Here is a 27,690-nt window from a genome sequence, read left to right as displayed (position 1 = left end):
GCGGCGCGGCGTCGGACGGCGCTTCGCGGCGCGGCCTGGCCTGGGCCTGGCCTGGGCCTGGCCTGGGCCTGGCCGGCAGCGGCAGTCGTGTAGCATCGCGGCGTCGGCAGCGCGGCAGCACGCGGCAGCCAGCCACCAAACCAGCGAAACCCGGATGCCCGCGGCGACCGCGGCGACCGCCGGGACGGCCGGGACCACAGCGATGCGCGGGTCGCGCGCGCCTCACTCCGTGTCTGTGTGACCCAGTGTGTGTGTGTGTGTCAAGTGCCAGTGTGTGTGTGAGTCACAGTGTGACCCAGTGACCGGCCATGAACCACTCGAACCACGCCGCGCCCCCGGCGGCCGCCCCCGCCAACGCCGTGCCGCCCCGCCTGTCCGGGGAGCGCCGCAACTCGGCGGCCAAGTGGTCCTTGTCCACCATCGCGGAGGCCGACCGCGCCGCCATCCTGGGCAAGAAGAAATGGCCGCAGCACGTCGCCGCGCTCGCAGGTCAGCCGCACAGTGGGCCAGAGGACCGGTGGAGGCGGCCAACACCGAGGGGTGAATCACTCAGCTTTCTGGTGTACACATGAGTACATGAGTACGGGTGAATACACCTTCTAACACTCACAAATTTCACATTTTAAACGTTTTTTTGGCTTGTTTTAACGGTTAAGATGACACACAACGCCAAATCGTGTAAAAACTGAGCGAATTTTGCTCTTTTTAAACTTGTGAGTACACTGAGTACAGGCTAATTTGTACACATGAGTACGCTTGTGATTCACCCCTCGGCCAACACTCTAGACGCGTTTTGAGCTCCAGACTCGCTAAATGGGACTCGAACCGAACGTGTGACCCCACCAATGGATTGCTCTCCGAACGAGGAGTCCATTGGTGGGGTCACACGTTCGGTTCGAGTCCCATTTAGCGACTCTGGAGCTCAAAACGCGTCGTTGGCCGCGGGGGCCACAGGGAACTCCAATGCGACCGTGCGCGCCGCTCCAGTGCACGCTGCGCACGCCGCACGCCGCACGCGCGGCTGACACCTCACGGCCGCCTGCTGCACACTGTTGCAGCGGCCGGAATCAGACTGAATCCCCGCGAGCCGCCCCGCCCGGGCTGGCGGCCAGCCGGCACCAGGAGCCGCAAATAACGTCAGCTGGTTAACTTTTGGAGACATCTTCTTGTCTGTCGATTCAAAATTTCACAGAACGACATAAAGAAATAATTTTTTTTTTTTAAAAAAAAGATAAATCCGGCATGAAACTGAACTGTTTCTGGTGAGCATCATCAATAAACGAACAAAGCCGCGATCAAAACAAAAACAAGACTGCCAAGCCTATTTAAGGATTCCCCCTCCCATTCACGGCAGCATAGCTATTACGTGCGTTCAAGTCCCCGCCGTCTTCATCAATTACTACCGATGACTGCGGAATGCGCGATCATAATAACATTTAGCAGCTATCCCTCTCTCTATTTAATAAAAAGAAAAATTCCCGTTGAAATCCTTTGAAATCCCTGCAGGCACGGACAGCAGGCACTTCGAGAAGCTTGGCGCGACCCTGAGGCGGTCGGATGTGAGAAATCCCCTGATTATTCGGGCTAATTATGGAAAACAATGAATTGAATAGACCGGAAGAGGATTAGCGCCGCCCCCACCAGAAAAATAAAAGAGTTCTATGCTTTGAACATGAGCCCATTCTAGCGGAGAGGAGAGCCGTTTTCAAAGTTCTGTCTGTAAATTCCTTAATGTGACCATCCTTCTGGTGAATATTTAAATGTATTTGCACCTGGCGCGGCGTAAAAAAAAGAGCGTAGAAAAGAGTAAAATGGCGCCAAAACTGCGAGTTTCCCGGCTGGCTCTGCCTGGAGTGCCTGGAGCGCTGGCAGGCGGAGTGGGCAGTGTTTTTCTAGTGCAGGCACGTTACGCTGACAGTGGGCCGCGTGACTCGTGACATCGCCGCAATGGAGGTTTTCGCGTCACGTGACCCTGTGACGTCACAGCTTCCGATTTTCCGTCCGTGAACCAGATCCCAGTGTGGGCCGCCTGGGCCGCCTCATCCGGTGTGTTCGAAAAACGCCATTCTAGCAGGCCGTGACCCACACAGGTGTGGCGGGACGGTGTCCTGAAGACACCGAGCGACGCCAGGGTTGCCACCAGCAAATCTGTGTCGAGTGTCGATAGGGTTGCCAACCTCAGCCTTCCCGCCATCCAGGCTTCTCGAGAAGTCGCCTGGTAGGCAGGCTGAGGTTGGCAGCCCTTTCGACACTGGTGCATCGTGGGCAACTTTCGGCTTGTGGCAACACTGCGCCAGGGACGCGGGATTGAGCCGAAAGGAAGACGATTCGGTCCCCGCGCGTCCCCGCGTCACCATTCCGAGGTCACGCAGGTGCGAGACTGGGAGGCCCGCGTCACGGGGGTCGTCCTTCTTCTGTTTGAGTCGCTCTGTCTCTCTCGCACTCCGCGACGCCCCACGGGTGCGGCAGAGACAGCGAATCAGTCTGCTCGATAGTTTTGAATAACGACGACGCGGCAGGCCATCGCAGCAGGTCGGTTCGTCTTCGTCGCTCTGTCTCTCTCGCACCTACACGGCACGCTCCACGAGTGCGAGAGAGACAGAGCGACGAGTCTCGGGGCCACGGCAGGCCCTGCGGACAGACCGGTTCCGTTCCGGGGCGCTTATCAACCTCGGGTCCATACCGTGCGAAACGCATAACGTGTTTTATAGTGGCGCTCCGGCGACCTTGGCGCTGATACGGACGGGACGGTCACTGCCAACGCATCGCACGCCGGTACACTGCCAAACGCGTCCACGCCGCACAGTGGGCCAGAAGGCCGGTGGAGGCGGTCCAAAACCCGGACGCGATTTGAGCTCCAGAGTCGCTAAATGGGACTCGAACCGAACGTGTGACCCCACCAATGGATTGCTCTCCGAACGAGGAATCCATTGGTGGGATCACACGTTCGGTTCGAGTCCCGTTTAGCGACTCTCGAGCTCAAAACGCGTCCGGGGTTTCGACCGCCTCCGGTCTTCAGGCCAATCCACTGCGTGGCGCAATGTAAGACACCATTTCCTTTTTCGTGCGCACTGCGCCCCCGACACTTTGTCATGATCGCTGTCACTAAGAGTCACGCCGCCATGGGCGCCATGGGCCGCCATCACCACAGCATCATTTCCTGCACACGACAGACTGACAGACTGGCGCCTGCAGCGTTCGCACCCGGCAGCGACCAGGGCAACCCGTCACCAGTCGTTTTCGTCGCTCTGTCTCTCTCGCTCGTATTGGGCCTCCCTTTTAGGTGCGAGAGAGACGGGGCGACGAAAACGACTCTCGGAATCAGTCAGCTGGATAACCGCACAGGTCTTGGCCCGAGGTTGGAGCGTGCCGAGCACACTACTATAGGTTTCGCGGTTTGATTTTTTTTATTAACAGTGTGGGAGTATTGTAGACTCCGTACATCGAAACGTGACCAACACGAGTGCGACCGCCCCCTCCCACGAGAGAGAGAGAAAGAGAGAGACTGCCTGAGAAGAGGGATTTCCCGCGGCGCAGAAGTTCTCGGCGCGGTCACGTCGAGATTGACATTGAAAAGGAGGATGGTGGCTCCATCTCTCTTTCTCCAGACCGGCAGGTGCGGCCAGGGGTCTTCGTTCGGCACATCGGTGCGAAGGACCCCGAATTAAAGCCTCTGTCTCTCTCGCACCTGTGCGGGACGCGCCGGGAGTGCGAGAGAGACAGAGCCAATCAGCGTGCAGCCACACACGGGTGCGGGTACGGGTCAGCCTCTCGGAACAACAACAGAGTCCTGCGCCGACCTTGGCAACGGATGCCACGGATAAGCAAGCGAAGAGAACGAAGTGAGCGCGTGCCTCGCAAACTCGCAAACGCCGCGCCGATGAATGTTTACCCCCGTTTTAGCGAATCGCGACGGCGCATCCTGAGCGCGCCCGGAGCCACACGCCGGTTTGCAAATTGAATTTCTGTTTTCCCCCTTTTTTTTTGCCGCCGCTTGGTTGCGTGTTTTGGGCCCGAGCAGTGGTGGAAAAAAAGGACAGAAAAAGTACAGCGAGCATGTCTGGTCAATTATCTGCCTGGACTTTGCCAATCACGAGGGTTCCGTTTTCCGTAACAGAGGTCCTATGGGGACTACGGAGAACCAGAATGAAAGGTCCGTACATTTCCCGCACAAACCCACGGAATATTTTGCACATGTGGCTGGAAGCACACTGACAAAGAAACGGGAGAAAAAAAAAACTGGGCTGGACAGCCGGATTGCCACGGTCAATTTGGTACAGCCTTCTCTGTTTGCTTCCTATGATGCCCGGTCTACATTGTTTCGATTTTCACTCGAACCCTGCGTGAAAGTAATCCGCATGCCTGATCCTTTTTCTTTCCCAACGGTGTCTGGAGGAGTTTCTGACGCCCCGGAGGCGGAATGAATCCGCGTTGGAAGACGCCCCTGGGTCATTAACACCGTGCAATCCTGGCAAGAAAAACGTCCCATTGCGTGACTGTACAAACTATTGCGTGACTGTACAAACTAATTAGTTAATGGCTCGCGGTACTCAATGCCAGCTGGGAGGTTGACAACCATGCATGACGAATAAGACCCCCTCTTTTTTCGCAGTGCACACGCAGAGCTCGGATTCAAAAATCTTTGTGCACGACGGTCTCTGTGGGAGGTTTTGCACTTTGAAGCCAGTCGGCAGCGACTTCGACTCTAGTAAAACTAATCCGGGAAAACGGTGCGCTAATTGTTGGCGGTGTGGTCGGGCGACGGGCGCCGCGCCGAGAGGCGTCGCGTGACGTCACATGTACAGTGTACACAGCACTGCAGCCGCCGCACTCTTAACGAAAAGCAAATCGATCGGTCGAAAATCGATCCCATTTTGTCAAATGTCTGCGAAACGAACGTCTGACACCACCAATGGATTGCTCTCCGAACGAGGAATCCAGTGGTGGGGTCACACGTTCGATTCGAGACCCATTTAGCGACTCTTGAGCTCAAAACACGTCCGGGGTTTTGACCGCCCCACTGTGAACCCTTGACTCTGCTTGCAGCCACGCTGACGTCGCTGGTGGGCGGCGCCGTGCTGGGCTGGACTTCCCCCGTGCTGGACGAGCTGCACCTGATGGGCCCCAGCGGCTCCTGGGTGGCGTCGCTGGCCCCGCTGGGGGCGCTGGGTGGCGCCGCACTGTCGGGGTGGCTGGCGCGCTGGGCGGGCCGCAAGCCCCTCATCCTGGCCCTGGTCATCCCCAACGTGGCCGGCTGGAGCGTCCTGGTGGCCGCCAGCGGTAACGTGAGTCCTTCGCTCTGTCACTCTCCGGGCTGTGCGAGTCGAGCTGGCTTTGAGGTCCTCGTTGCCCCGCAGATCGACATGCTGTACGCGGGCCGCCTGCTGACGGGGCTGTGCGCCGGCGCCGCCACCGTGCTGGTGCCCATGTACTCCGCGGAGATCTCCGAGCCGGCCATCCGCGGCACCATCGGCGTGTACCTCGACCTCAGCCTCACCGTCGGCATCCTCATGGCGTGAGTGCCCTCACATTCAGATCGGGGTTGTGCTGGCGCCTCGCCAGGCGGCGCGACTAACCGCAATGTGGTGTGCAGGTACGTGGTGGGCGGCCTGGCAGGGCAGGTGTACCTGTCCGGGCTGTGCGGCGCGCTGTCGCTGGTGGCGGCCATCACCTTCTTCTTCATGCCCGAGTCCCCCCAGTTCCTGGTGGTCAAGGGCCGCCGCGCCGAGGCGGAGGACGCGCTGCGGTGGCTGCGGACCGGGTCCTCGGCGCCCACGCCCAAGGGTGAGTCACCGCCCACAGTGGGCCAGAGGACCGGTGGAGGCGGCCAAAAAGACCCGTTTTCAGCTCCAGAGTCGCTGAATGGGACTCGAACCGAACGTGTGACCCCACCAATGGATTCCTCTCCGAACGAGGAATCCATTGGTAGGGTCACTTGCTCGGTTCGAGCCCTGTTTAGCGACTCTGGATCTCAAAACGCGTCTAGAACTTTGTCCGCCGGTGCCGGTCTTCAGTTGCCAAGTACTCCAGCGCCGCCACTCCGCCGTTTGCAGGCAGCCACCGCGTGGACGTGTCCGCCGAGCTGGACGCCATGACGCGCCTGGCCGTGGAGTCCGAGGAGCGTGAGCGCGCCTCCGGCGGCATCCTGGGCGCGGTGCGCGGGCTGTGCGGCGAGGGCAGTGTGTCGCCCACCTCCAGGGCCGTGGTGCTGGTCGTCATGCTGATGGCGCTGCAGCAGCTGTCCGGCATCGACGCCATCATCTTCTTCCTGCAGTCCATCTTCAAGAGTAGGCTCTGCGTGGATAGCCAGAAGACCGGCGGAGGCGGCCAAAATACCGGACGAGTTTTGAGCTCCAGAGTCGCTAAATGGCACTCGAACCGAACGTGTGACCCCACCAATGGATTCCTCGTTCGAAGAGCAATCCATTGGTGGGGTCACACGCTCGGTTCGAGTCCCATGTAGCGACTCTGGAGCTCAAAACACGTCTAGAATTTTGGCCGCCGGCGCCGGTCTTCTGGACCACTGTGCATCGCACTTTGATGCAGCGGACTGAGGTAATTGCGGCTATAACCCGGCGCCTTTCCCTGCCGCAGAGTCGGACAGCTCCCTGGAGCCCATGCACTCCACCATCGTGGTGGGCTCGGTTCAGGTGGCCGCCACCCTGGTGGCCGCGCTGCTGGTGGAGCGCGCCGGCCGTCGCCTGCTGCTGGGCGTGTCCGGCTCCCTCATGGCCGCCTCCCTGGCCGCCCTCCTCGTCTACTTCCTGTTCCACAAGGAGCTCGACGTAAGCCAAACGCAGCAGTTGCAGTGTAGCCACACACGGAGGCGAAAATACCCATACCAGTGTCGAAAGGGCAGCTTCTCGAGAGCAATGCCGGGGTGCTGCCTTGTGGGCAGGCTGAGGTTGCCAACCCTTTTAACACCGGTGCATCGTGGGAATTTCTGCCTACTTGTGCGGCAACAGTGAACTGTTTCAAGCTGACCTAACCTAACCTAACCTAACCTAACCTAACATGTCCCTTGCATTGCTTGCAGGTGGACCTGAACGCCTTCAGCTGGCTGCCGGTGAGCTGCCTGTCGGCCTTCGTGTTTGTGTACTGCATCGGCTTCGGCCCGCTGCCCTTCCTCATGATGGCCGAGTTCCTGCCGCTGGAGGCGCGCTCCTGGGGCTGCGGGCTGGCGGCCTGCGTCAACTGGAGCCTCATGTTCGTGGTGGTGCGCGTCTTCAACCTGCTCATGAACAACATCGGCGAGGCCGCCACGTTCGGCATCTTCTGCGCCATCTGCATCCTCGGTACACTGTTCGTGCTCACGCTGGTGCCCGAGACGCAGGGCAAGACGCCGGCCGAGATCCGGCAGTACCTGCAGGACCGCGAGATCCACACCGTGACGCGCAGGGTGTCCACGCCGGGCGGCGTCGTGTGAGGCGCTGCTTTGCGCTGCTGCAGCTCACAGTGTAGCCAGCCACGCAAGGCGAAAATCCCCACCATGCACCAGTGTCGGAAGGGTTGCCTGACAGGCAGGCTGAAGTTGACGGTGCATAGTGTTTTTTTTTTTTTTTGCGTGGCAACACTGGAAGCACACGTGTGTGCTCGGCTCGGACCCACCAGTGGAGAGCTCAACCACCAATGTGGGCCTGTGTGTGTGAGGCTTGGTGCGAAGCCACGTGGGATGTTTTTGGCGACTCAACTCGCGTCGAATGCATCCGTTTCGTTTGCGATGCTCCCCCTCCCTCTTCCTTTCCCACCTCTCGGTGGCCCCTGTAGCACCTAGTCCACCTCCAGGAAGCACTAGTTAGTAATGATTAATGTTAAGGATCTAGCCTTTGTAGTCTATGCAATAAGAGCCGTGTGTCAAAATCCCACAGTTCACGACAAGATTCAAAAAGTTCTTAGTACACTCCAGCAGGAGGGGTGCACTATCCACACTTTGTTTCTTGCAGTGAACAAAAGACATTGTGAATGTGAATATTTTGTATAAATGTTGTGTAAGAGTGTATGAATGATCGAGCTCCTTGCTCTACTTTATCGAGCCCGTGTAATTTTGTGTTGGTGCCAATGACTGTTGCTTGGTTTCTTCGTACAGTGCGCGTGGAGATGTGAGGTTTGTTGCAGGGCCAAAGAACTGTATATTAAAATAATGTTCTGAAACTTTACTCTCGAATTTTTACCGAAACCAGTTTTAAATCCCACCACCACCACACTGCAAGGAATATGATAAACCAAAACCTCACCTGCAAACATATATACCGAACGGAGCCTCAGGCCCCCTAGGGTAGGCCGGCCCGGCAAGCAGGCGTGTCGTGTGCTGCCTACCCTCAGTCTCGCAGGCGCCTTACGACCCTAGGGTAGGCCGGCCCGGCGAGCAGGCGTGTCGTGTGCTGCCTACCCTCAGTCTCGCAGGCGCCTCACGGTCTTAGGGTTCAAGCAAAGCCTCGTCAAATTCCAAATCAACTGTCACTGGAAACAGGACACAAAATATAGAATTTGAAAGCTGGGCTCTTCGCCGCTAAAATGCAGCCAACATAAAACACAAAGAAAGCAACAAATTTTTAACCGGGGACGGGCTTCTGGTCAGATTGATGCGGATTTAATTACTTTTTAATATGATCATGATGTTCTTTCCACATAGAGACATGTTTGCCGCAATACAGCGTACCCGAGTGAATCACCGATGCGTAGGTAGTAGGTTGGTAGCTTTTTCATTCAATACACTGTATGAGAAATTTTTGACTCGTTTCATTTGTGCATCATCAAATCAAGTTCGCCGACAGTGAGAGTTGGATTTCTAATTTATTTTTATAGTTGTTCTACCAAAGCACTACGATGGATCCGTGGAACCAAGAACTCAGCACTGGTGTAAGTTTTCTTTGTGCTTTTCAGTTAAAGAGCTTATCTGTTTCGAGCAGTCGGAATCCCAATTGGTTTGTTGTTAGAGGTTATGTGTCAATGCTGAATCATTTGATGTTTATGTCACTGTCGATTTTCTCATTCGTGTTCAATAAATGTTTCGATCATTATTTTTGCTTAGTATTATAAAATTTAATTTATGTTTCATTGGCTGCGTATGTCTCTTCTTCTATTCGTCTTTTGCTAAATAAGGCATACATTTTATCTGTCGCTGTCGCTGTGATGCCTCAACATTTTAAGCAATTTTCACTTTTCTTTGCAGACATCCATCATGGCTGTTGAGTTTGAGGATGGTGTAGTGTTGGGCGCTGACTCCCGGACAACTACTGGGTAAGTAAGATTGAGGTGGAAAAGTCTCTCTCATCCTCGTAATCAAGTTCACAAGATTGGCATTTTTAAGTGAACTAATTTCTTTTGTTTCCTTTTTTAGTGTTTACATTGCCAACCGTGTGACTGACAAGTTGTGTTCCATTTCTGAGAATATCTATTGCTGTCAGTCTGGTTCCGCTGCAGACACTCAGGCCATCTGTGATATTGTTGCTTACCATCTTAAATTTCACCAGTAGGTATTTCTTGGGTGAAAACTAAGCTCTCCTTCATCTCATGTCTCTGTAAAATCTATTAAGTTATTTTTACTAAAGTAATATTTATGATGTACTCTCATTTCAGAATGGAGCTAGGAGAAGAACCACGAGTTGAAGTTGCCGCTAAAATAATGCAAGAAATTTGCTATGAATACAGAGATTCATTGATGGCAGACATTATCCTTTGTGGCTGGGACAAGTACAAAGGAGGACAAGTAAATTACATTTTTCTTATTTAAATTGATGAGTGGTATTTCAATAGGAGGTCACTGCCTCATTCTAAATATTTTTGTGTCCAGGTTTTTGCCATTCCTCTGGGAGGCATGATCTCAAGACTGCCAGTGGCTATCGGGGGTTCGGGAAGTACATACGTCTATGGCAATGTCGATGCTGAATTCAAGCCTGGCATGACCAAGGAGCAGTCCCTTAAGTTTGTCACCGAAAGTAAGTACTTTATTTGCTTTCAATATTTCAGTTGCCTGGCCCACAGGTCAAGGATTTTTCAAGAGCAAAGGGGACATCTGTTTTAAATTTTGGGAGCAAATCAAACTTTTGGCAAATAACCTCTTTTGCTGGGCCTTGAGCTTGGTTGGCAAAACCACTGCATATTATTGTCAGGATGGGCCAAAGTCTATGACATCACTTTTTTGTGCACTGTCTCTGATATAATGGGTTCCTCCTCTTCCACTTCAGCTCTGACGTGCGCAATGGCCCGGGACGGCTCAAGTGGTGGAGTTGTTCGTCTAGCAGTTATCACAAAGGCCGGTGTGGAGCGTCATGTGGTCTTGGGTGACCAATTGCCACGATTCTTTGAAGGCTGATAAAAATTTTCTCGTGTAAAACCTTAACACTTACCAGAACCTTGTATATCGATTGATTCAATAAATTTTATAGCTAAGTAATTGAAGTTAATTTGTTTTTATTGAATACCAAAGCTTGCTGGGAGGTCTTCTTGAAAGACCAAAATGTACTGTACTGCACTGCACTACAAAAATGTATGAGAGGAAAGGTTTTCTATTAAAACTACATTTTTTAATTGATGAGAAATTCTTTTAGTCTTATAGAAGTCTTTTTATGTCTCTCTGCAGAGCTGACACTTAAAGGAAAATTAAATCACAGCCATAAGGGTAGCAAAAGTAAACAGTAAGACATGTTAAAAATATCACAAAATAACACACACAGTGGTGTGAAGTTTCTTATGAAGATGATGATTGATCTTCGAACGGCATTCTTTGAGGAGCAGGAAGTCTTCGAGAATATCACATTGTCGCAGAAGCTGGACCTTGCGTATCACTTCATCCCCTGACGAACAAGGAAAAAGAAACTTTGCTGAGTTTGTTCTGTTGGTAACAGATAGTGCCAGAAAATAGAGAAAATTACTGCTTACCGGTATTTCGATTGAGAGGCCTGGAACGGCCATCAGCTGATCGCCGACTTGAACCAGTATGTAATGGGGCTCCCATTCGTTGGAGCCAACAGACGACGTAGTCAGTGAAGATTCCGAGGGCCTCGACTGACTTCCTTCTTCATTATTAATGCAGACATTTTCAACAGTAGGTTGAAACGGCTCTGTCTCCTTGATTCCACTTGCTGTATGAATGGTTCCATCCTCTGACGGCTCAATTGATGAAGATTCCAAAGTCCTCGATTCACTTTCCTCTTGATTAATAATGTAATCCTCTTGAACAGTGTGATTAACTCCCTCTGCCTTCTCATTGGGTGAAATAGCTGTATTTGCTGATGGCTCGTTTGATGAAAATTCTGAGATCATTGACTGCTCTTCTTCGTCTGTAATGTAGTCCTCTTGGAGAATACGTATAATTACATCATTCTCCTTGGGTGAAACTGCAGCATGAAAAGCTCCATCTGTCGTTGACTCATTTGAGAAAAATTGTGAGGCCAAAGACTGACCTCCCTCTTCATTACTGATGTCGTCCTCTTGGAGAATATGAATAATCACATTTGACTCGGTCTTCTCGGGTGAACAAGCTGCTTGAACAGCTCCATCAGCTGATGACTCATTTGATGACGATTCTGAGGCTGTAGGCTGACCTCCTTCATTAGTAATGAAGTCCTCTTGGAGAATACGTATATGCACATTATTCGACTTCTTCCTCTCCTGTGATGCTGGAGGATTGCGAAGGGCTCTATACTGCTCCGTTAGCCTCCACTTCTGCATTAGTTCATCAGAGATAGGAATGTGGCCTTCATGAAACTGAGTGGGCACTGCAGGACCCGACACACCCCTTTTGAGAAGCTTAAATTTGGATTTAGTACACACTTGTTCAGGAAGGAAATGTTTTTCGCAGAAGCGCATGTTGTTCCCCAAAAAATGGATTGGTAAGTCAAGAAGCTCAGGGTTACCGGTAAGTTGAAGCCATTTCTCAAACCTGCAAAAATTAGACATTTCAAATAAATTTTGGCACTGCATAAAAAATAAGCGACTGCAAATACTAGGTTACTCACGTCGCCGCATGCTTGGGGACGACAAACAACGAAGTTCCTGGCGCGGCACACTTCTTCTGATTGATGCACCCGACGACTCGACATCTGGGGCCCTGCCTCACTGGCATTTGCGACAGTTTTGTCAAAGTTTGACGTGAAAACTCGCAATAGAGCACCCAGCACAAACACGATAACAAACAAAAACAAACCTTTCTCCCTCCCCCTCCCTGCCCCTTCTCCTTCTTTCTCTCTCTCCCCCCCCCCCCCCCGTTCCCCTCCCCCCTCCTCCTCTGCCCTCTTTGAATGCATCACCACCGATGCCCGACTTTACCCGACCCGACTTTACCGTAATGCCGTAATGTTGAGAAAGCAGAAAGCCCCACTAGAATTTATCGAAGGTAAACATCCTAGCTCTATGATCCTTCCCCTCAGAAGTCGCCCTTCCCGGATTCTAGATGTCTTGGTGACAGCTCAGCTCAAGTGCATTCAAGTATTAAAGTGGCTATCTAGTTAGCATTTCGACTTCGCCTCTTGTCATAAACGGGGCCTGGGTAAAGTGTTGGGTGTGCCGTGTGCCGAGCGCCGTGCGATGCGCTTGATAGCAGCACTACCACCACGGTTCACTTGAATGCACTCCCTTTTTGGGGGTTTGTTGAAAGTAAAGGGAAAAAGTCTAGACACAGTTTACAGTTACTGTTGCTGTGCATCAAGTCTGTACAGGTTATATCAAAAGCTAGTTGTCCGCCTTGCCTGAGAAGTAACAGGTGCATGGTGCGATAAAGTGCAAGTGAACTATTTCATACATGAACTTGGATATAGACCTCCTCTTAAGTCTGTTTTTATGAAGGGATGTAGTGGACACTACTTGCATCGGCCAAAACATTTTGGACTTTGAAATTTGATCTTTGAGTCGACTTAGTTCCTGATGAAAAATTTGAATGTGTTTCAGATACTGACTCCACAAGATGGTTGAATGCGTGATAGTTAGGACATTCTAAGAAATGCAGTCTGTGTCATCTACCAGTTCCTGGTGCGGCAACTTGCACCAGGCTCAACAGGTGGCTGCTCAAGGATTGCAATGGGCCTTCGGCTGCTTGCCATGCGTGAAAGGACAACACCGAGTTCATCCAACCAACCTCGAGTCTTCCAATGTTTTATATGTAGTAATCGATGCAAAGAAGCGATTGAGGATTCTTCACATTCTGCCAGACTCGGACAGCAACCTTCCAAAAGTTCAGACCAATTCAACAGACCAGGTTGATTTAGCAGACCACTGCAGTTTAGATAGCTCTGGAGGTGACTACTGGTTCATGCGCTGGAATCGCCCAATTCGACCTAATTTTCAGCGGAATTTATGCAATTGTTCCTTTCGGAGATCACAAAGTAGATCAAAATCAGATCTCAAGGAATCAAAGTTGGAGAACAATAATGATAGCAATGTCTTATCGACACTGGAAGAAACAACCAATTTGCAAAACTCAGTAGAAAATACGTCCACAGAAAAGAGTTTGTGTGACTTGGCAGAAAAAATATCACAGGATATTTTAGATGAAGCTGTTCAAAAAATATCGGAGATTAAAAGCAGCTCAAGCAGTCCGTCCATGTCCTCCAAAGCTTTTGAACAAAAGGAAGTCAATGATTCATCTAACCACTGTGATAATGTAGATGTGCAGGATGTTGAACTGACTGTTCAGGAGAGTCAATCAGACTTTGGTGGGTATGTTAACCCAGTGTTCATAGCATCTAATGACGCTTTAGATTTGATTCCAAGTGATGAAACACCAAAAGAACCCTGTGATACTCAGACTGTTACTGAAGATAACAAAGTAATAGCAACCAATCCAGAAGCCTTCCTCAAGGATCATCAGGACTACAATGCCAATGATCATAAGCAGCAAGCCTTTGAAAAGAGTGATGATAAGCCAAATCAAAATGTAATGTCGTTGAAAGGGGAAAGTCGAGACCGCAATAAACACAGAAAATCTTGCCTTGCTAGCTTCAAAGCTCAAGTAAAGGTAAGCCAACTAGCTGTAATTTAATGGTGTAAGATGTTTTGTCAAATTATCTTTGTTTACTTCTTGTTTTATAGAAACCGTTGCTGCTGTTGATTCATGGAGCAGGCAGTAACTGTGAGGTTTGGCAAAACTTGATTTCTCATCTTGTTCAAGGGGGCTATGAGTGTTTAGCACCTGACCTTTTAGGGCATGGGCTCTCCTCTGCTCCGGATCATGCCAAATCGTATACTTTCCATTCTTACTTACAAGATCTCCTGTTTATCTTTGACCGGTTTGTTGCTGAAGGGAGGACTGCCGTTATTTTAGGACATGGCTATGGGTAAGTTCTCTCATTCAAAGCCCATTTTCATTTGTGATTATGAGCCTGTTAGATCCACAGTGACAAGTGTATTGTATTGCAGCTGCAGTTTAGCTGCTGCCATCGCCCGCTACCGTCCAGAACAAGTGATCCAGCTGGTCCTGATCAGTGGAGGTGGGCCCACCCCTTTGGCACCAAGGATTCCACCCTCAGTCTCACCGTGTCTCAGGGCTTGCCTGGAGCCGCTCCTCATGTGTGGCTTCAAACGGTAAATGAACGGGGAAAAATTAAGATGAAACTTAATTTTAACAATGCTTGCCAAACCTGTGGGGAAGAGTGAGCTACAGCTGAAAGTTAAAGAATTTCACTGTTATTTATTGTTCTAGAGATGTGGTGTACTCCGTGTGCGGCAAGCAGATAGAGCCAATATCTCCTGAAGAAAGTGGTGTTCCTCGTCACATTGTTGGACACATATCACAAGGACATGTTTGGCCTGAAGGCGATGCAGCCTTTCACCGACGTATTGTTGCCCCAACTTTATTGGTGCATGGTATGAAGGACCAGCACATTACCCTAGTACAAGAGTGTGAGATGGAACGAGTATGTATTTTTTCCCTAGATTAATAATTCATTCTTTTGTACTTAGATCAATTCTTTACCCTCATGATATTTTTTTCTGTCTTCTTGCAGACAATTCCCCGCTCTTTTCTTGAAGTCATACCAGAAGCTGGGCATTGGGCAATGCTTGAGACCCCGACTCACTTAAGTCATATGATTTTATGCTTCATCGATTGGTGGGCTCCACCAAATCGCACTCAGTAGCTTCATACCTTGCCGTAATCTATTAGAAAACTGCTTAATTGTTTTTTTTTGTTTTAAACTTGCCTCAATCAGGAGAACAAATGGTTGTACAAATTATTGTATACTTACGGCAATAGCTAAGTCAAAGGCTTTGCTTTTTTTGAAGGGAGGAAAAAGTCAGAAAATAATGTTTTAAAGATTACATCATGAAAGTAAGTTAGCAACATGGCTTCCCTCGTATAGTAGATTGTTGTTGTTTTAGACCTCTAGTTTGAAGTGCCAAAACAGAATCAGAGGCTGACACTAACATATTTTTCTCCCCTGTACATTACAACTACTTATAATCCTAGTATTATTTTTTTTATGTTTGTTCTTTTTGTTTGTAAATTTTAAGGCTGATCTTCAAATACCAGTTATAATAACTATTTTTTTGTCATTTTCAATTTTAGCATGTATCATATGTTTGTAGATTTCTCCCCTAAATTGACAATCCATTCCAATTTTTTTGTCTTTTTTATTCTATGACTTTGTCTTTGTTATTCTGTGACTGGCTTGTAATTGTTTTGGTGATATATTTTCATGAAGTGTAAATTCTAGTTTTGGGATTGTGTATTGACAGTACAATCAATGGGTGTTGAACAAAGTGTTTTGATTAATGTTATCCTTTGTGGATCTTTTACCTTTGAACTGTGCCTTTGTTTTACACCGATGAAAGTGTTTCTGTAGCAAAGTTGCCACGGATAAACTCATATCATAGCTCTAAGATTTGAAAGACTGCCTGGATTGATACTGTTTGAAAGCCTGATGTTGCATGTTACTGGTGTATATTTTTAATATTGTTCATTTGTACCAAAAATTGTATATTTGTTTTATGAAATTTGAGCAAGTCTCATTGAAAGATATCATTGTCTATATGATAAGTATTTCAAATTTTTTCTTTGTAGTTTTTATTATGATTTTTGTTGTTGTTGTGAAGAATGTCTTTTTTTTGTTGAATTTGTATTTCACCAATACAGTATATGATAGCTTTGAATAAGCTTAACTTCATAAAGCAGATTTTAGGTATCTTTGATTTCTTTATCCATAGCACTTAATCTTGGTTTATCTTTTACCTAGTCTGAGCTGCGAGAAGTGCCTGTATACATGCCTGGATTGTATTATGTCTTTGCATTACTGCAACCTACTGTAAATGTTATAGCTGCTCAAAAAACTCTTAAAATTACCATGGAACCAATTTAAGCAATATTTCCCCATTAGTTCCTTGTTTTATAATTGTAGATTTCTCTTTATTTTTTTCTTGCCTAAACTAACGAGTTGTGAAACCCTGCAAATGCTATTGCGATTTTATTCATACCAACGGAGTATTATTGTTGAGTATTTTCCTACAGTTTTGGAATATGTTACTACGGTCCTGGCAGGCCTTAATTGTCCAAGTATTGAGAATAGTATGTAGATTACAAACTGTTCGTTCCTGTATGGAAACTATTTTTTGAATAAATAAAAGATTTTAAAACTCCGATCTTGCTTTACTTTTCAAACCCAGTCCATCTGCCCCATGAGTCTAGCCTTGGCTTGGGCACTATTATCTCTGCCGTGTAAAGGACCAGGATTCGCCTTGCAGACGTGGCTGCTTATTTGGGCGAGCCATAAGATCAGAACAGAACACAAACACATCCTCTAAGAAAGGCTCGACCATTCAAGTCCAAATTCCTGGAGGAGGTAGGCAGCCCACCGCACAGCTCGCGGAGGCTGGTGTCGAATGGGCTGCCTACCCGCGAGGCGGTTTCCGTTTCCAGTGGGGCGAGCGAAACCGGCAGCGTTCTATTCCCGCTTCCACCCTTTTCTCCGAGTTGTTGAGTGGCGGTGTGTTTTGTGTTGCTGCTCGAGATAACCAGGCGGCTGTTGCCGGCTGCCTTCCTTCGCGGTCCTTGAACTTTGAAATCCATCTGGGCCTCTGTGGAAGGTTGGAAGGTTGCTCTTCACCTGGCTATCGCCAGACTGCACTTCCCTGGCCACCCGTTGGAGTTCGGCCCGTCTTGCTTCAAATTTGGGCAAAACTGGGGTAGAGCTTAACAATTAATTTAGCCGATCCGCCAGAATCCCGCCAGTTTCCTAGTTGCCCGAGCCAAAATTCGCATCGCCAACCTAAGACACACCGCTATGTCTGGCCGCACAGCTTGAACCCGGTGTACTGGTGCGTGTGCACGTATGTGCCCCCCCCCCCTTCCCCTGCCCCCATGCCACGCTCCGCTACGCCTCTACGCCCCAGTGTGTGGAGCTTCTGCCACCGGGCCGGCCGGCTGGTTACAATGTCCGTCTGCCTGCCTGCCCGCCTGCCTGTCTAACTGTCTGCCTTGCCGCGGCGCGCCCGGCTGCCCGACCCGAACTCCCAGTCAGACGGCTCGACTCGACTCAGACGTACGTAGGAGCGGCGTCAGTGGGGCAAGTCGGGACAGACACCGGCAGACCGGCAGCTCGAGGGACTTGAAGGCGAACGGAGCACCACCAGCAGAGGTAGGTCTAGGTTGGGCCGTGGTGGTGGCCGTGGCCGTGGCCCATTCCAGGAGCCCGAGCGGCGCGCTGCAGGCGTGCCGGAGGCGCTGGGCGGCCGGCCGGCCGGTCGTTGACCGCCTAGTGGCGCGGCCCTCGGCCGGCGTCGGTAGACGTGAAGCATGCCTGGAGCCTGCACACGTGGAAACGTAGAACCGTGAACCGTGGCACGCCTGTGGCACGCTGCCACGCCAGGGCGGCTGGACGCCACGAAACGGGGATTCGAACCGGCGACTCGGCCGGTGTTGGCCTGCGAAAGCCATTCGCGCCTCGGGTCCATGGGGCACAGCGGGACCGCCTTACGATCCTCGACATTCCATTAAGCCCATTCACAATCGCGCACCTCGGTATGCAATACGCCGAGCCACAGGCTGTACGGTTTGGGATCCGCTTGTGAATTATTGTTTGCAAGTCTGTTTAGTTCCGGCACTCGAAGCTGGGAAAAAATTGGCTGTGGGTCAACTGAAAGTCAGTCCCAAGGGCTGAAGTCGGACCTCGGGTTCGGAGGTGCGGTGCGTTCTCGTTAAATACTACGGTCCTGCTCTCCGTTAGTGGCCCTGGCCAGGGCCCTGGGCACCCCTGGGTCGCAGCCACGGCGTGGCCATGCCTCCGGGAATCCAGTTTGGGCAGGCCCAGGGAGTATCAATGGAAAGGGGAGGGGGGACTTGACGGTGGTCTCATCGGTGGTTTCAAACCTGGGTCCTGGCTCTCGTCTATGCTTGGCGTGCTTCGCTTGCGTCTGGGTCTCACGGTCCGCATGTCCCGGGGGCCGCCGTCTCGGGTCGCTTGATGTCTCTGGTTAACCGAGAAGCATCGACAAGCCGGTGTAGGTGTCGCGGCGTCGTTGGAGGACGTCTCTGTGCCCTGTCTCGTCGCGTGGATTTGGCGGTGTAGCTGTCCTCTTGTCCTCCGTGAGCACGGGCTGCTTGTGGTCTGTAGCCCCTGCGAGGTAGGCCGCCGGCCGGGCCTGCAACACACCCGCGTGGAGACAGTGGCCTACCTCGCAGGCGCTACGGCACACAGGGGCAAGGTAGGCCACCGTCTCCACGCCGGTGTGTTGCAGGCCCGGCAGGTGGCCTACCTCGCAGGCGTTAAAGGCTGCATTAGGTGAAATAAAAACAATAGTATTTTTGAATTGATCTTTATTTATGAAAGAAAGTCGTCGACTATTTTTTTCCTGCGTTGTCAATTCTCGTTCTGTGTGTGTACTATAAAAAGTTACTCTGGAAGCAGCAGCCCACACTCCCAGGCGCTCGCATCTCATTAATTAAAACAAACGTGATAAAAAGTGCGGCTCCCAGTATTCGAACTCGGGTCGTTGCTCCAGCTGCGCGATAGCGCCTGACGATGAGACGGCGTTTCCATAAAGCACATAAAGCACATGTGCCCTGGCCCACTGTTCGGTCCGGCAACATTGGAAAAACAAAGCGGCGGCGTACAGTGCGTACAGTGTGGCAGTCCAGCTGACCTTGAGACGATGCTGGTGGATGACAATGATTTGCTTTTCCTCGGCGGGACGATAGGAGGAGGCACCCGGCCCGACCCGGCGGGACGATAGGAGGAGGCACCCGGCCCGACCCGGCCGGACTGGGTTGTGGCGAGTCACCGTCAGCTGTGCCCGGCTGTGCGCGGCTGAGCCGCACTATAACCAAATGTGTGGTAAGCGGCGACCGGTAGGCAAAACGCGCGGCGTGACGAGGCAGGCTCGGAAAGTTGACGCGCCTTGTCGCAAAGTTTGCGCTAAGTGCTCGACAGCCACGCTTTGCTTTTCCCACGGTGCTTTGCATGCTGATGCGTGCAAGGTTCGAGTGAGAAATCGTTTACACGATGGCGGGAAACCGCCGGCGAAATGGCGCCAAAATGCCACAGTGCTGCCAAAAGTAGGCAGTGTTGTGAGGGTTGCCAGCCTCAGCCTGCCTACCTGTCAATTTCGGGCTTTGGCAAGAAGGCAGGCTGGGGTTGGCAACCCTATCGACACCGTTTTCGCGGCAACCCCACCCGCGCGCTCGCAGGTTGCCACCCTGCGGCCCGAAAAGCAGACTCGCCTGGAAGAAGCGCAGGTGACAGAGAAGGCAGATAAGATAGGAGGGCGTGGGGACGAGAGGGACGAGGACCGCTAGATACCGTGGGGACATTATTTTCTGCCCGGACTCACGCTGCTTCCTCGCCTTCCTCAACTCCCACCTCGCACAGTGGGCCCGCAATGTCGTGGCAATTACGCCGTGTACTTTTGTAACAATCGCGGCGGTCGGACGTCTGGGCGGCCTAGCAGTACCTCAGCTACCTCAGCCGCCTCGCGGCACTGCGGAGGCTCGTGGAGGCTCACGGAGGCTCACGGAGGCCGGCCCTGGATACGAGCTGCCCGCCTGCCGACTGGGAGGCTGCTGCCACCGACTGTACCCTTGCCATGTTTTGGCTAAGGCAGCCAAGGCCACGGCCAAGGTGTCACGAAGGTCAGGCCGTCAGGCCATGTGGCGGGGTGCCCCCCCCCTCCCCTTTACAATCAGCATTGGGTCAGCGGTGCTGGGCAGCGAGGGGCCTAACAGAGAGGGGGGGGAGGGAAACATCCATGCCTCAAACCGATGCCGGTCTGAAATTTGGCGACGGGTTGTACTTTGTTGCTACGTAGGCAGATCGTCTACGCGCGCACTGCGGTGTCCAGGCGACCCGTCTGGTGCTGCGGTAACGCGGTGTATTTTTAGATGTAAGTTTGAGCGCGTGCTAGCCGTGTCTAAACCACCGTGTCCGGTGCGTTGCCTGTGTTGCAGATGTGGCTGTGCATCAAGTTGGGGGCCTTGTTCGTGGTGCTGGTGGCGGTGGGCCTGGGCGTGCTCTGGCAGAAGGCGTTCGCCCCCGGACCGCTGCCCACCCTGCACGATGAGTGGTGGGGCCCGGGCCAGCCCAAGAAGGTGAGCGAGGCCGTGACCCCGTTCAAGATCAGCATCCCCGACTCCGTGATCGCCGACCTCAACAGCCGCCTGGACCGGTGGCAGAACCCCACCAAGCCCTTGGAGAACGCGGCCTTCACGTACGGCATGAACACGGACTACCTGGCCAAGGTGGTCAAGTTCTGGCGCAAGGACTACAACTGGCGGCAGCGCGAGGCGTACCTCAACTCGCTGCCACAGTTCAAGACCAACGTGGCCGGCCTCAACCTGCACTTCATCCACGTCAAGCCCAAGAACGTGCCGGCCGGCACCAAGGTGCTGCCGCTGCTCTTCATGCACGGCTGGCCCGGCTCGGTGCGCGAGCTGTACTCCGCCATCCCGCTGCTCACCACCCCCAGGAAGGGCTACAACTTCGTGTTCGAGGTGGTGGCGCCCTCGCTGCCCGGCTACGGCTTCTCGGACGCGGCGGTGCGGCCCGGCCTCGGCGCCGTGCAGGTCGGCGTCGTCATGAGGCAGCTCATGGAGCGCCTGGGCTTCCAGAAGTTCTACCTCCAGGGCGGCGACTGGGGCTCTGTCGTCGCCACCCACATGGCCACGCTCTACCCCAACATGTACGTGGCCCGAACTTGCTTCTCTGCGGCATTGCTCTGTGAACGCGTCGTTTTCATTTTCCCTCTCGCTTGCAGCATTCTTGGAGTGCACATGAACATGTGCGCCACCATGCACCCCTTCACCCAGGTGCTCTACACCCTCGGCGCCATCCACCCCCTGCTGGTGGTCGACCCGCCGTACCAGGACCGCCTGTACCCTCTTTCCAAGACCTACTCGCATTTGCTGGAGGAGAGTGGCTACTTCCACATCCAGGCTACCAAGCCCGACACTGTTGGTGAGTTACATGGCCATTTACAAACATATTGGCATTCCCTAAAAAAAAAATTCTTGATTTTTGAAACAATTTTTTTTGCAGGTGTTGCTCTGCGTGACTCTCCTGTTGGACTGGCGGCTTACATTCTGGAGAAGTTTGCAGTCTGGACCAACAAGGAATACAAATACCTTAACGATGGTGGCATTGAACAAAAGTACTCCCTCACCGATCTCCTAGATAACATAATGATTTACTGGGTAACAGACTCAATCACTACCTCCATGCGGTTGTACTCTGAATCCTTCACTTCTTCCCAACTGAGCATGGGCATGGACAAGTAAGTACATTAAATGAGGTAAAATTTTTAAAAATTGATTTACACTGCCGAAACTAAACTGCACCTCGTCTTTTTCATCTTAGGATTCCTGTCAATGTTCCTGTTGCCTGCATGGCCACACCTCATGAGCTGTTCTACAGTCCCAGGGCCGCATTGCTGCTGAAATTCCCTCAACTGGTCTCATTCACCCACCCCGCCAAGGGGGGCCACTTCCTTGCATTTGAGGAGCCAGCTATGTTTGCTGATGATGTATGGGAAGGCATGTCAAAAATAATCAATGGACAAACTAGTTCATAATGAGTTTATTACTTTGATCTGTTTTGTTAATATTGTAAATAGAAGAATTTTATAAAAGGTTTTTTATTATTATGTTCCCCCTACCCTCTTTGAAAAGAATAGAATAAGGTAAAGATAAGTCAGTCTTGGCTAATAATAGAAATATAGATTTGGAACTTTAAACCACAACTTTGAACAAAAGTGCCACAAAGTGGCAATAAAGGAACAATCCAAGATGTTAGGGAGGTATTAGTATTCTACATTTGACACAATCAAAACTAATATCACAATTGTTTCTTGTCAAAGTTCACTTTGAAGAATAGTCCGCAAGAGAAATATGAGCTGACAATCTTCGATATACCGATGATGAAGTGAGCTCTTTCTTACCCCTATAAAGTGCAGATTATTTAAAAATTCAGACAGCAAATCACACAGGACAACTAAGAGGCATTAGAGATCTATAGTAGACAAACCTTTTCATCTCTTCTTGTCTTAATTGTTGTTTGAAAATTAATGCATTTTTCATGAGCTCCTTGATGTTCGAAAAGCTTTCTTCTGCCTTTTCTATTGACTTAACGGCACTGAAAGGAAAACGTCCCATTAGATTGCATTATTGTGTTGCAAAAATTAAGTTCACTGTACCAAGACAAAACTTGAAAAATTGATGATGCTCTATAAAGCTCTAAGGACCATATGTTATTTTCTCTACGTGAAAAAGATCTTGATGCTGTTCGTACCTCACACCATACTCCACATCATACAAACATCCTTGTAGATCATGATTGAGTTGGACTACTTCAACCCGTTTCTCAACCATGGGCGGTAAAGATTTCCGAACGTGCTCCTGAAGTCGGTAGAATGCTAGTGATGGCTCATTCGCCACAATATGCATGTTCTCAGAAATTTTTTCTGTACCTGTTGAACGAAGAAGAGGATGTTTAACAATAAGTTACCTTCCATGAGATGGAATTTCGACAGTAGGCAGAAACCTTACCTTTCTTTATGCGAGACTCCAGTTCTGGATCCAATGGTAAAGATGACATTCCTAGATTGGTCAGCAATTATGTAGGACATGAAGATCAGGAACGGACAGTCCAATGACAAAGAAATTCTTTTGACGCCTGGATCAGTAGCTTTTTCCTCTCCGAGCAAATTTTCTCGACAGCAGGCCTGCAACTGTAAACAAACTTCAACCTCACCTGCTGTCGTTAGCTGTCGTCTGTGTTTGTTGTGTTATAGGGCCCAGAAGACAGTAGCCCCCACCACCATCCCAAGCGTACCCCACCCTTCCTGCCTTGCTTTCCTCACCCCCCCGCAGCGAGCTAAACATTCGGCGTAGGGACGGCGCGGGTGGTGGAGGGTAGGGAGGGGGTAGAGGGGGACGGGTCCGCGCTATGCCTGGTGCTGGGCAAGTCTAACTCGCTGCGCGGGTGGTTGCGGGTTGGTGCGGTAAGGTGGTGGGGGCTACTGTCTTCTGGGCCCTATGGGCGTGAACCGCAAAAGGAAACCGTCAGCGAATCCAAATGTGAATGTGATCACCGGTTCTGCTATTTTTCAGCCTGCCCAACCTCACAAACTGTGAAATACGCCTTAAAAGCACAAGTTTTTCAAGCGTTTTTCTACTTGCATGGCATTTTCACCAATTGTTTTCATTGATTAACTTCTTGGCTCTCAACGGGCAACAGCTAAAGTCTCTCTGGCAATTCAAAAGTCAAATTTTCGTTGCAGCTATTGTTTTAGTTTGCTTGTTGGTAGCACGAACTGCCGTAGTGTAGAAAAAATTTATCAAAATATTGAACACTTTACCATCTTGCAATTTGTGTGCATTGGTGCGACAATGTGAAAATACACCTTTGTCTGGGACTCGTAAGTTACATTTTTTAAATCTGCACTATGCTTTTGACAATTCCAATTACTATCCTAGCGAATTAAGTAAGTGATTGTTGTCATAACCACTGCATTGTACTGCATTGCGGTTGTTTGCCAAAATTTCCGAAAATCTGTCATTTAAACTTTTGCCTTGTCCGTCGAATGTCTTTTCATCAAAAAGATTTTATTACATTGTTACTTTCTCTCACACTAGAACCCAATAGTTCATTAAACGTCAACAAAAAATATTTTCAAATAAAAAATGATGTCCTTCTGTTTCTCTCTTTTTATAGGTCTGGAGAATCAGCCATGAGGAAATATCAGCAGCTCTTATTGGTGGTTGTGTCATTAGTGAGTGTAGTGGCTCTGCTTTTCTACCACCATGAGTATCATCGTCTGCGCTACGTTTTAGAAGTGCTCAACTTTTTTGGGAAGCCAGCTGAAAATCTCCAGTGTCCGACTATAAATGAAACATCATTATCACAACGAGTCAATGGGTTTTCATCACCTGTACCAGTTTGGGTCCCAGCTGGTGACAATCACTATATTTATTCAGCGTTTTGGGAGCGGAACAATGTGATTATTGTAGCCACTGGTCCAGCCAATGGGGCCTTTGCTGGCCGTAATAGTTACCAATGTGAAATTTGGCTTGAGGGAAAAGATGAACCCATCCCTGGAAGAGTTCATGCAAGCATTATTGAAGGCCAGAAAAAGAAGAAGGTGGGCTTTTCAGGGTACACATTGTCTTGTGAGATAGAAAAGATGATCTCTGTAGTTCCTGAAGAGGTGACAATTTGGAGAATGCAAGACAAGTTACCTGCCAAAGTGACTCTTCCTATTCATCACTTCAATTCAAAACATTCTGGGGGAGACCCTGCCACCTCCATGGCCATCTGCGTGTTGCCGGACGAACTACAACGAATCTCATCGAGTGCTTTGATCTCTTTTGTGAGTTACCATTCTCTCCTAGGGGTAACAGATTTTATTTTGTATGGTGGGAACCGTTACCATCATGTTGCATATGAGCTTCAAAAGCATGGAGCTAGTGTGAGCATAATTCCCTGGAACTTTCCGCTTAGTGGTGACGGTCGTGCAGAACTAGAGAGAGACTGTCGGAGTAGGGGTTGGCCTGCGACTGGTAACATTGTTGTTCTTTCACTCAATGAATTCATTGTGCCTGTTATGCACAATGGTCTCCTTGCCATGTTGAATGACTTGGATGCTGGAAGGAAGGCAACATCTCGCTTTCAATTCTCCACCCAACTATTCTGTACAAATATTCCAGACGATCCCGGGGCTGAGCCCAGTTGGCCAATGTTCATGCATAAAACCTACTATGATCCTGCTGCCAAAACTGGAGTTGTGAATATTTACAGACCTGGAGCTGTTTCTGCCAACAGGCCCATTGAATTAGGGACATACCCTGTGTCTCCTAAAATTGCAGCTGTCCACAAATTTGCAAATTGCGATATTCCTCCAGAAGCATCAGCAGATTCTTTCCAATATCAGCCTGAAATCAGACGATTTGTTAGTGAGCTGATGAAATCAGGCCTGCTCAATATACAAGTTAAACCAAGGACATAACTTTGAAGTTGGAAATAACTCACTTTAGTTTTTTAATTATTGTCATCACAGAATTGCTTGTTACAGAACTAGTGCTTCTAGTCTTAGACTGCCTCCAATTTCGAAATAAGATCATTTTAGATTTATACATTGCAAGGGTGGGTGATACATCAAGACTGAGTAATTGAATTGCTATTGACATCTACTGTTGTTTATTGTGTCAGTATTGAATTTTTTTTGCCTTACCCTGTTGAATCAGTCTTAGATATTTTTTTCTTGTTATGGCTTTTCTAATCTGTTTGCTTAATTTTCCTCCCTTTTTAAATTTTTGTTATAAGTAGTGCCTAGTTTGTTAAATTTCTGGGTAGTTAGACAGTCTAAGATTTGTTGGTTGTTGACAGAGATTTATTATCAAAGTCAATATTTCTTAAATATCGATATAGTAGCCTTGCCTTATTTTTGTGCAGTATTTATGAGAAGTTTTTCATTTGCTCAGGAGCGTTTGAAAGATAAGGAAGACCATACTTGTGATGAGTTTTAGAATGTCAATCCTTTCCTTGCTATACATACAACTTTTGTATTATAAGTAGTACAAACATAGCTGGTGTATATTTGCTCATGACAGCTGAAAGGTGGCAATTTTGAAGGAAGCCTTGAATGGTATTGGTAGAGTTTTTAGAAAATGCTTAAAGCAGTGACTTTGCTCTGATTTAAGAAAGGGCACATATTTATTGATACACCCACAAGACAATAGGGGCACTTTGATATGTTTATTGACATTTTTTGAAATATTTATATGTATGAATAATAATGATAATTTTATGGTTGCCTTGTAATGGCAAAAATGGGTTGTAATTAATTTATCAAGTTGTTAATTTCAAGGCACATTTATGTAAGCACCACAATAGCTTCATAATTTGCACACTCCTGATTGTAACATGTTTTTGAGACTGGGAGGTTCTCAATCAGGCCTGAGAAGTAATGAAAGATTAAAATATTTAGTAATGTTTTGAAACTAGAAGAAAAACCAAACCTAGACCAGTAGAAAATTTTTCTCGCTGCAAGTATGTAATGTTTAGTCTATTTTGCGACCAATGATATTTATTCTTTGACAAATGCATTTATCTTTGATGTTTGAGAGTGGCCACTGGCTAGCCTTCATTGACTCAAAACTTCCATCGTTTTGTTACGGTCAACTGTAATTAGTGTTTGTTTTTCAAGGAAGAGTTAATTTAGTGTTAAAACTGTAATAGAGATTAAAATTTTGTGATACAAGAATGTTGCTCAGCACATTGCCAGTAACTCTGTTTTATTGTCAATGTTGAAATATTGATTCATTGGGTGGCACTAGCATTGTTAAGAATGAAACAAACAAACAAAAATTCTTCCAGTCAGAGGTACAGACTGCCAAAGGCTTCCAGCAATATTAAAAGTTTTGCACAAAGCACAACCAAGTTTAAGGGTCATCTAAACAAAAAAAACAAAAAAAAAACGTTTTTCTAAATGCATTCTTCTGGTCTTGTACCATTTGAAGCAAAATTGTTATTGTTATTGTATAAAATAGTCATGGGACTCTTTTATGCATTGAAAGAGCAGCTGAAATTTATCTGTAGTAGTTTTGTACAAATGTGATAGTTTTCAATTGTTGACTCTTGTAGTTAGACCTACCTGTATTTTGGAAATTGTTGTCAAGAATTCAGTGAATTCTTTGGTAAGAAATGTCTTAAATTGGGTACTTTATTATTGATTTTGCTTTACCATAATGCACATCAGCATAAAAAATGTATCTCAAGCAGCCAATTAGCCATAGTACTACTTCATTAATTAAAGTTACATATTCACTACATCCTTATGTATTTGTGGTTCGTACACAGGGCAACATTCCATTCAAACCTTTGCGCATCAGTGTATCAGTTGAAAATAAATGTCCACGACTGATAGCCTTCAAGTTGTTTCTTTTTCTAAATCAGGACTCTTCCTTATTCCGTGCCACAAAATACGCTGTGGCTTGCAGGCAATGAATTTCCAGTACACACCTCTGTCCTCTGTCCTCTCTCAGCTTGGGCAGAACGGTCAGTGGCGGTGAGATAGGAGCGCCGAGAGCTGACAGGCGCCGGTCGGGGTAGACAGGCCAACTGGATGGGAAGCCCTCGCAGCCCTAGGAGGGTGAAATCATGGTCGATAGCCTTTCATATCGGATACCCGAATGATCTGTCTTAATCTTGTGGCTCCCCCCCCCCCCCCAAAAAAAAAAAAAAAAAAAAAAAATCAGACAGACGTCTAGTCACA

The 27,690-nt window shown here is 49.2% G+C and overlaps 7 protein-coding genes across 12 annotated transcripts; 5 read left to right on the top strand and 2 right to left on the bottom strand.

The window, feature by feature from the left end:
• Positions 1-100: 100 nt before the first annotated feature.
• LOC117645046 (facilitated trehalose transporter Tret1-2 homolog) lies at positions 101-8,156 on the top strand. Of its 3 annotated transcripts, XM_034384939.1 has the most exons (7): positions 101-489; positions 5,047-5,285; positions 5,358-5,515; positions 5,594-5,784; positions 6,015-6,287; positions 6,595-6,785; positions 7,037-8,156. In XM_034384939.1, exons 1-7 carry the CDS (start codon positions 309-311, stop codon positions 7,424-7,426), a joined length of 1,623 nt encoding a protein of 540 aa, XP_034240830.1. In that variant the 5' UTR covers positions 101-308; the 3' UTR covers positions 7,427-8,156. The 3 variants fall into 3 exon arrangements, with proteins under 3 accessions (XP_034240830.1, XP_034240829.1, XP_034240828.1); XM_034384938.1 differs by having other exon boundaries at positions 5,047-5,515; positions 6,054-6,287; XM_034384937.1 differs by having other exon boundaries at positions 5,047-5,515.
• Positions 8,157-8,700: 544 nt separating this feature from the next.
• LOC117645107 (proteasome subunit beta type-6-like) lies at positions 8,701-10,401 on the top strand. The gene is made up of 6 exons (XM_034385025.1): positions 8,701-8,859; positions 9,173-9,240; positions 9,341-9,472; positions 9,580-9,709; positions 9,794-9,938; positions 10,188-10,401. Exons 1-6 carry the CDS (start codon positions 8,827-8,829, stop codon positions 10,313-10,315), a joined length of 636 nt encoding a protein of 211 aa, XP_034240916.1. The 5' UTR covers positions 8,701-8,826; the 3' UTR covers positions 10,316-10,401.
• Positions 10,402-10,522: 121 nt separating this feature from the next.
• Positions 10,523-12,170, bottom strand: LOC117645106. The gene is made up of 3 exons (XM_034385024.1): positions 11,961-12,170; positions 10,882-11,884; positions 10,523-10,796 (listed from the first exon to the last, which is right to left on the bottom strand). Exons 1-3 carry the CDS (start codon positions 12,065-12,067, stop codon positions 10,785-10,787), a joined length of 1,122 nt encoding a protein of 373 aa, XP_034240915.1. The 5' UTR covers positions 12,068-12,170; the 3' UTR covers positions 10,523-10,784.
• A 62-nt stretch (positions 12,171-12,232) lies between these two features.
• Positions 12,233-16,569, top strand: LOC117645037. 3 transcript variants are annotated; one of them, XM_034384922.1, is made up of 6 exons: positions 12,233-12,337; positions 12,889-13,954; positions 14,029-14,273; positions 14,356-14,520; positions 14,639-14,852; positions 14,943-16,569. In XM_034384922.1, exons 2-6 carry the CDS (start codon positions 12,941-12,943, stop codon positions 15,072-15,074), a joined length of 1,770 nt encoding a protein of 589 aa, XP_034240813.1. In that variant the 5' UTR covers positions 12,233-12,337; positions 12,889-12,940; the 3' UTR covers positions 15,075-16,569. The 3 variants fall into 3 exon arrangements, with proteins under 3 accessions (XP_034240813.1, XP_034240816.1, XP_034240814.1); XM_034384925.1 differs by lacking the exon at positions 12,233-12,337 and adding an exon at positions 12,425-12,490; XM_034384923.1 differs by lacking the exon at positions 12,233-12,337 and adding an exon at positions 12,523-12,659.
• An 817-nt stretch (positions 16,570-17,386) lies between these two features.
• Positions 17,387-22,047, top strand: LOC117645429 (juvenile hormone epoxide hydrolase 1). Its single transcript, XM_034385628.1, has 5 exons — positions 17,387-17,567; positions 20,372-21,102; positions 21,178-21,377; positions 21,459-21,693; positions 21,777-22,047. The coding sequence occupies exons 2-5, from the start codon at positions 20,372-20,374 to the stop codon at positions 21,988-21,990; spliced, it is 1,380 nt and encodes a 459-aa protein (XP_034241519.1). The 5' UTR covers positions 17,387-17,567; the 3' UTR covers positions 21,991-22,047.
• Positions 21,981-23,420, bottom strand: LOC117645433 (BLOC-1-related complex subunit 8 homolog). Of its 2 annotated transcripts, XM_034385635.1 has the most exons (5): positions 23,250-23,420; positions 22,964-23,145; positions 22,707-22,884; positions 22,443-22,550; positions 21,981-22,358 (listed from the first exon to the last, which is right to left on the bottom strand). In XM_034385635.1, the coding sequence occupies exons 2-5, from the start codon at positions 23,010-23,012 to the stop codon at positions 22,277-22,279; spliced, it is 417 nt and encodes a 138-aa protein (XP_034241526.1). In that variant the 5' UTR covers positions 23,013-23,145; positions 23,250-23,420; the 3' UTR covers positions 21,981-22,276. The 2 variants fall into 2 exon arrangements, with proteins under 2 accessions (XP_034241526.1, XP_034241525.1); XM_034385634.1 differs by lacking the exon at positions 23,250-23,420 and having other exon boundaries at positions 22,964-23,224.
• A 717-nt stretch (positions 23,421-24,137) lies between these two features.
• LOC117645432 lies at positions 24,138-27,349 on the top strand. Its single transcript, XM_034385633.1, has one exon. It carries the CDS (start codon positions 24,148-24,150, stop codon positions 25,420-25,422), a length of 1,275 nt encoding a protein of 424 aa, XP_034241524.1. The 5' UTR covers positions 24,138-24,147; the 3' UTR covers positions 25,423-27,349.
• The last annotated feature ends 341 nt before the right edge of the window (positions 27,350-27,690 follow it).

Source organism: Thrips palmi, unplaced genomic scaffold, assembly GCF_012932325.1.
Source record: "Thrips palmi isolate BJ-2018 unplaced genomic scaffold, TpBJ-2018v1 HiC_scaffold_18, whole genome shotgun sequence".
In the NCBI taxonomy this organism is placed as follows: domain Eukaryota; kingdom Metazoa; phylum Arthropoda; class Insecta; order Thysanoptera; family Thripidae; genus Thrips; species Thrips palmi.
This window is presented reverse-complemented; position numbering and strand designations above follow the sequence as displayed.

Coding starts and splice junctions, on each gene's coding strand:
- LOC117645046 (XM_034384937.1), top strand. CDS start 309: ATGAACCACTCGAACCACGCCGCGCCCCCGGCGGCCGCCCCCGCCAAC. Junction 6,288..6,594: donor CCTGCAGTCCATCTTCAAGA/GTAGGCTCTGCG, acceptor TCCCTGCCGCAG/AGTCGGACAGCTCCCTGGAG. Junction 6,786..7,036: donor TGTTCCACAAGGAGCTCGAC/GTAAGCCAAACG, acceptor CATTGCTTGCAG/GTGGACCTGAACGCCTTCAG.
- LOC117645107 (XM_034385025.1), top strand. CDS start 8,827: ATGGATCCGTGGAACCAAGAACTCAGCACTGGT. Junction 9,710..9,793: donor ACAAGTACAAAGGAGGACAA/GTAAATTACATT, acceptor TTTTGTGTCCAG/GTTTTTGCCATTCCTCTGGG. Junction 9,939..10,187: donor CCTTAAGTTTGTCACCGAAA/GTAAGTACTTTA, acceptor CTTCCACTTCAG/CTCTGACGTGCGCAATGGCC.
- LOC117645106 (XM_034385024.1), bottom strand. CDS start 12,067: ATGCCAGTGAGGCAGGGCCCCAGATGTCGAGTCGTCGGGTGCATCAAT. Junction 11,885..11,960: donor GTCCCCAAGCATGCGGCGAC/GTGAGTAACCTA, acceptor TAATTTTTGCAG/GTTTGAGAAATGGCTTCAAC.
- LOC117645037 (XM_034384922.1), top strand. CDS start 12,941: ATGCAGTCTGTGTCATCTACCAGTTCCTGGTGCGGCAACTTGCACCAG. Junction 13,955..14,028: donor GCTTCAAAGCTCAAGTAAAG/GTAAGCCAACTA, acceptor CTTGTTTTATAG/AAACCGTTGCTGCTGTTGAT. Junction 14,274..14,355: donor ATTTTAGGACATGGCTATGG/GTAAGTTCTCTC, acceptor ATTGTATTGCAG/CTGCAGTTTAGCTGCTGCCA.
- LOC117645429 (XM_034385628.1), top strand. CDS start 20,372: ATGTGGCTGTGCATCAAGTTGGGGGCCTTGTTCGTGGTGCTGGTGGCG. Junction 21,103..21,177: donor GCCACGCTCTACCCCAACAT/GTACGTGGCCCG, acceptor TCTCGCTTGCAG/CATTCTTGGAGTGCACATGA. Junction 21,378..21,458: donor TACCAAGCCCGACACTGTTG/GTGAGTTACATG, acceptor TTTTTTTTGCAG/GTGTTGCTCTGCGTGACTCT.
- LOC117645433 (XM_034385635.1), bottom strand. CDS start 23,012: ATGTCATCTTTACCATTGGATCCAGAACTGGAGTCTCGCATAAAGAAA. Junction 22,551..22,706: donor GATGTGGAGTATGGTGTGAG/GTACGAACAGCA, acceptor TTTTCCTTTCAG/TGCCGTTAAGTCAATAGAAA. Junction 22,359..22,442: donor AGACAAGAAGAGATGAAAAG/GTTTGTCTACTA, acceptor TGCACTTTATAG/GGGTAAGAAAGAGCTCACTT.
- LOC117645432 (XM_034385633.1), top strand. CDS start 24,148: ATGAGGAAATATCAGCAGCTCTTATTGGTGGTTGTGTCATTAGTGAGT.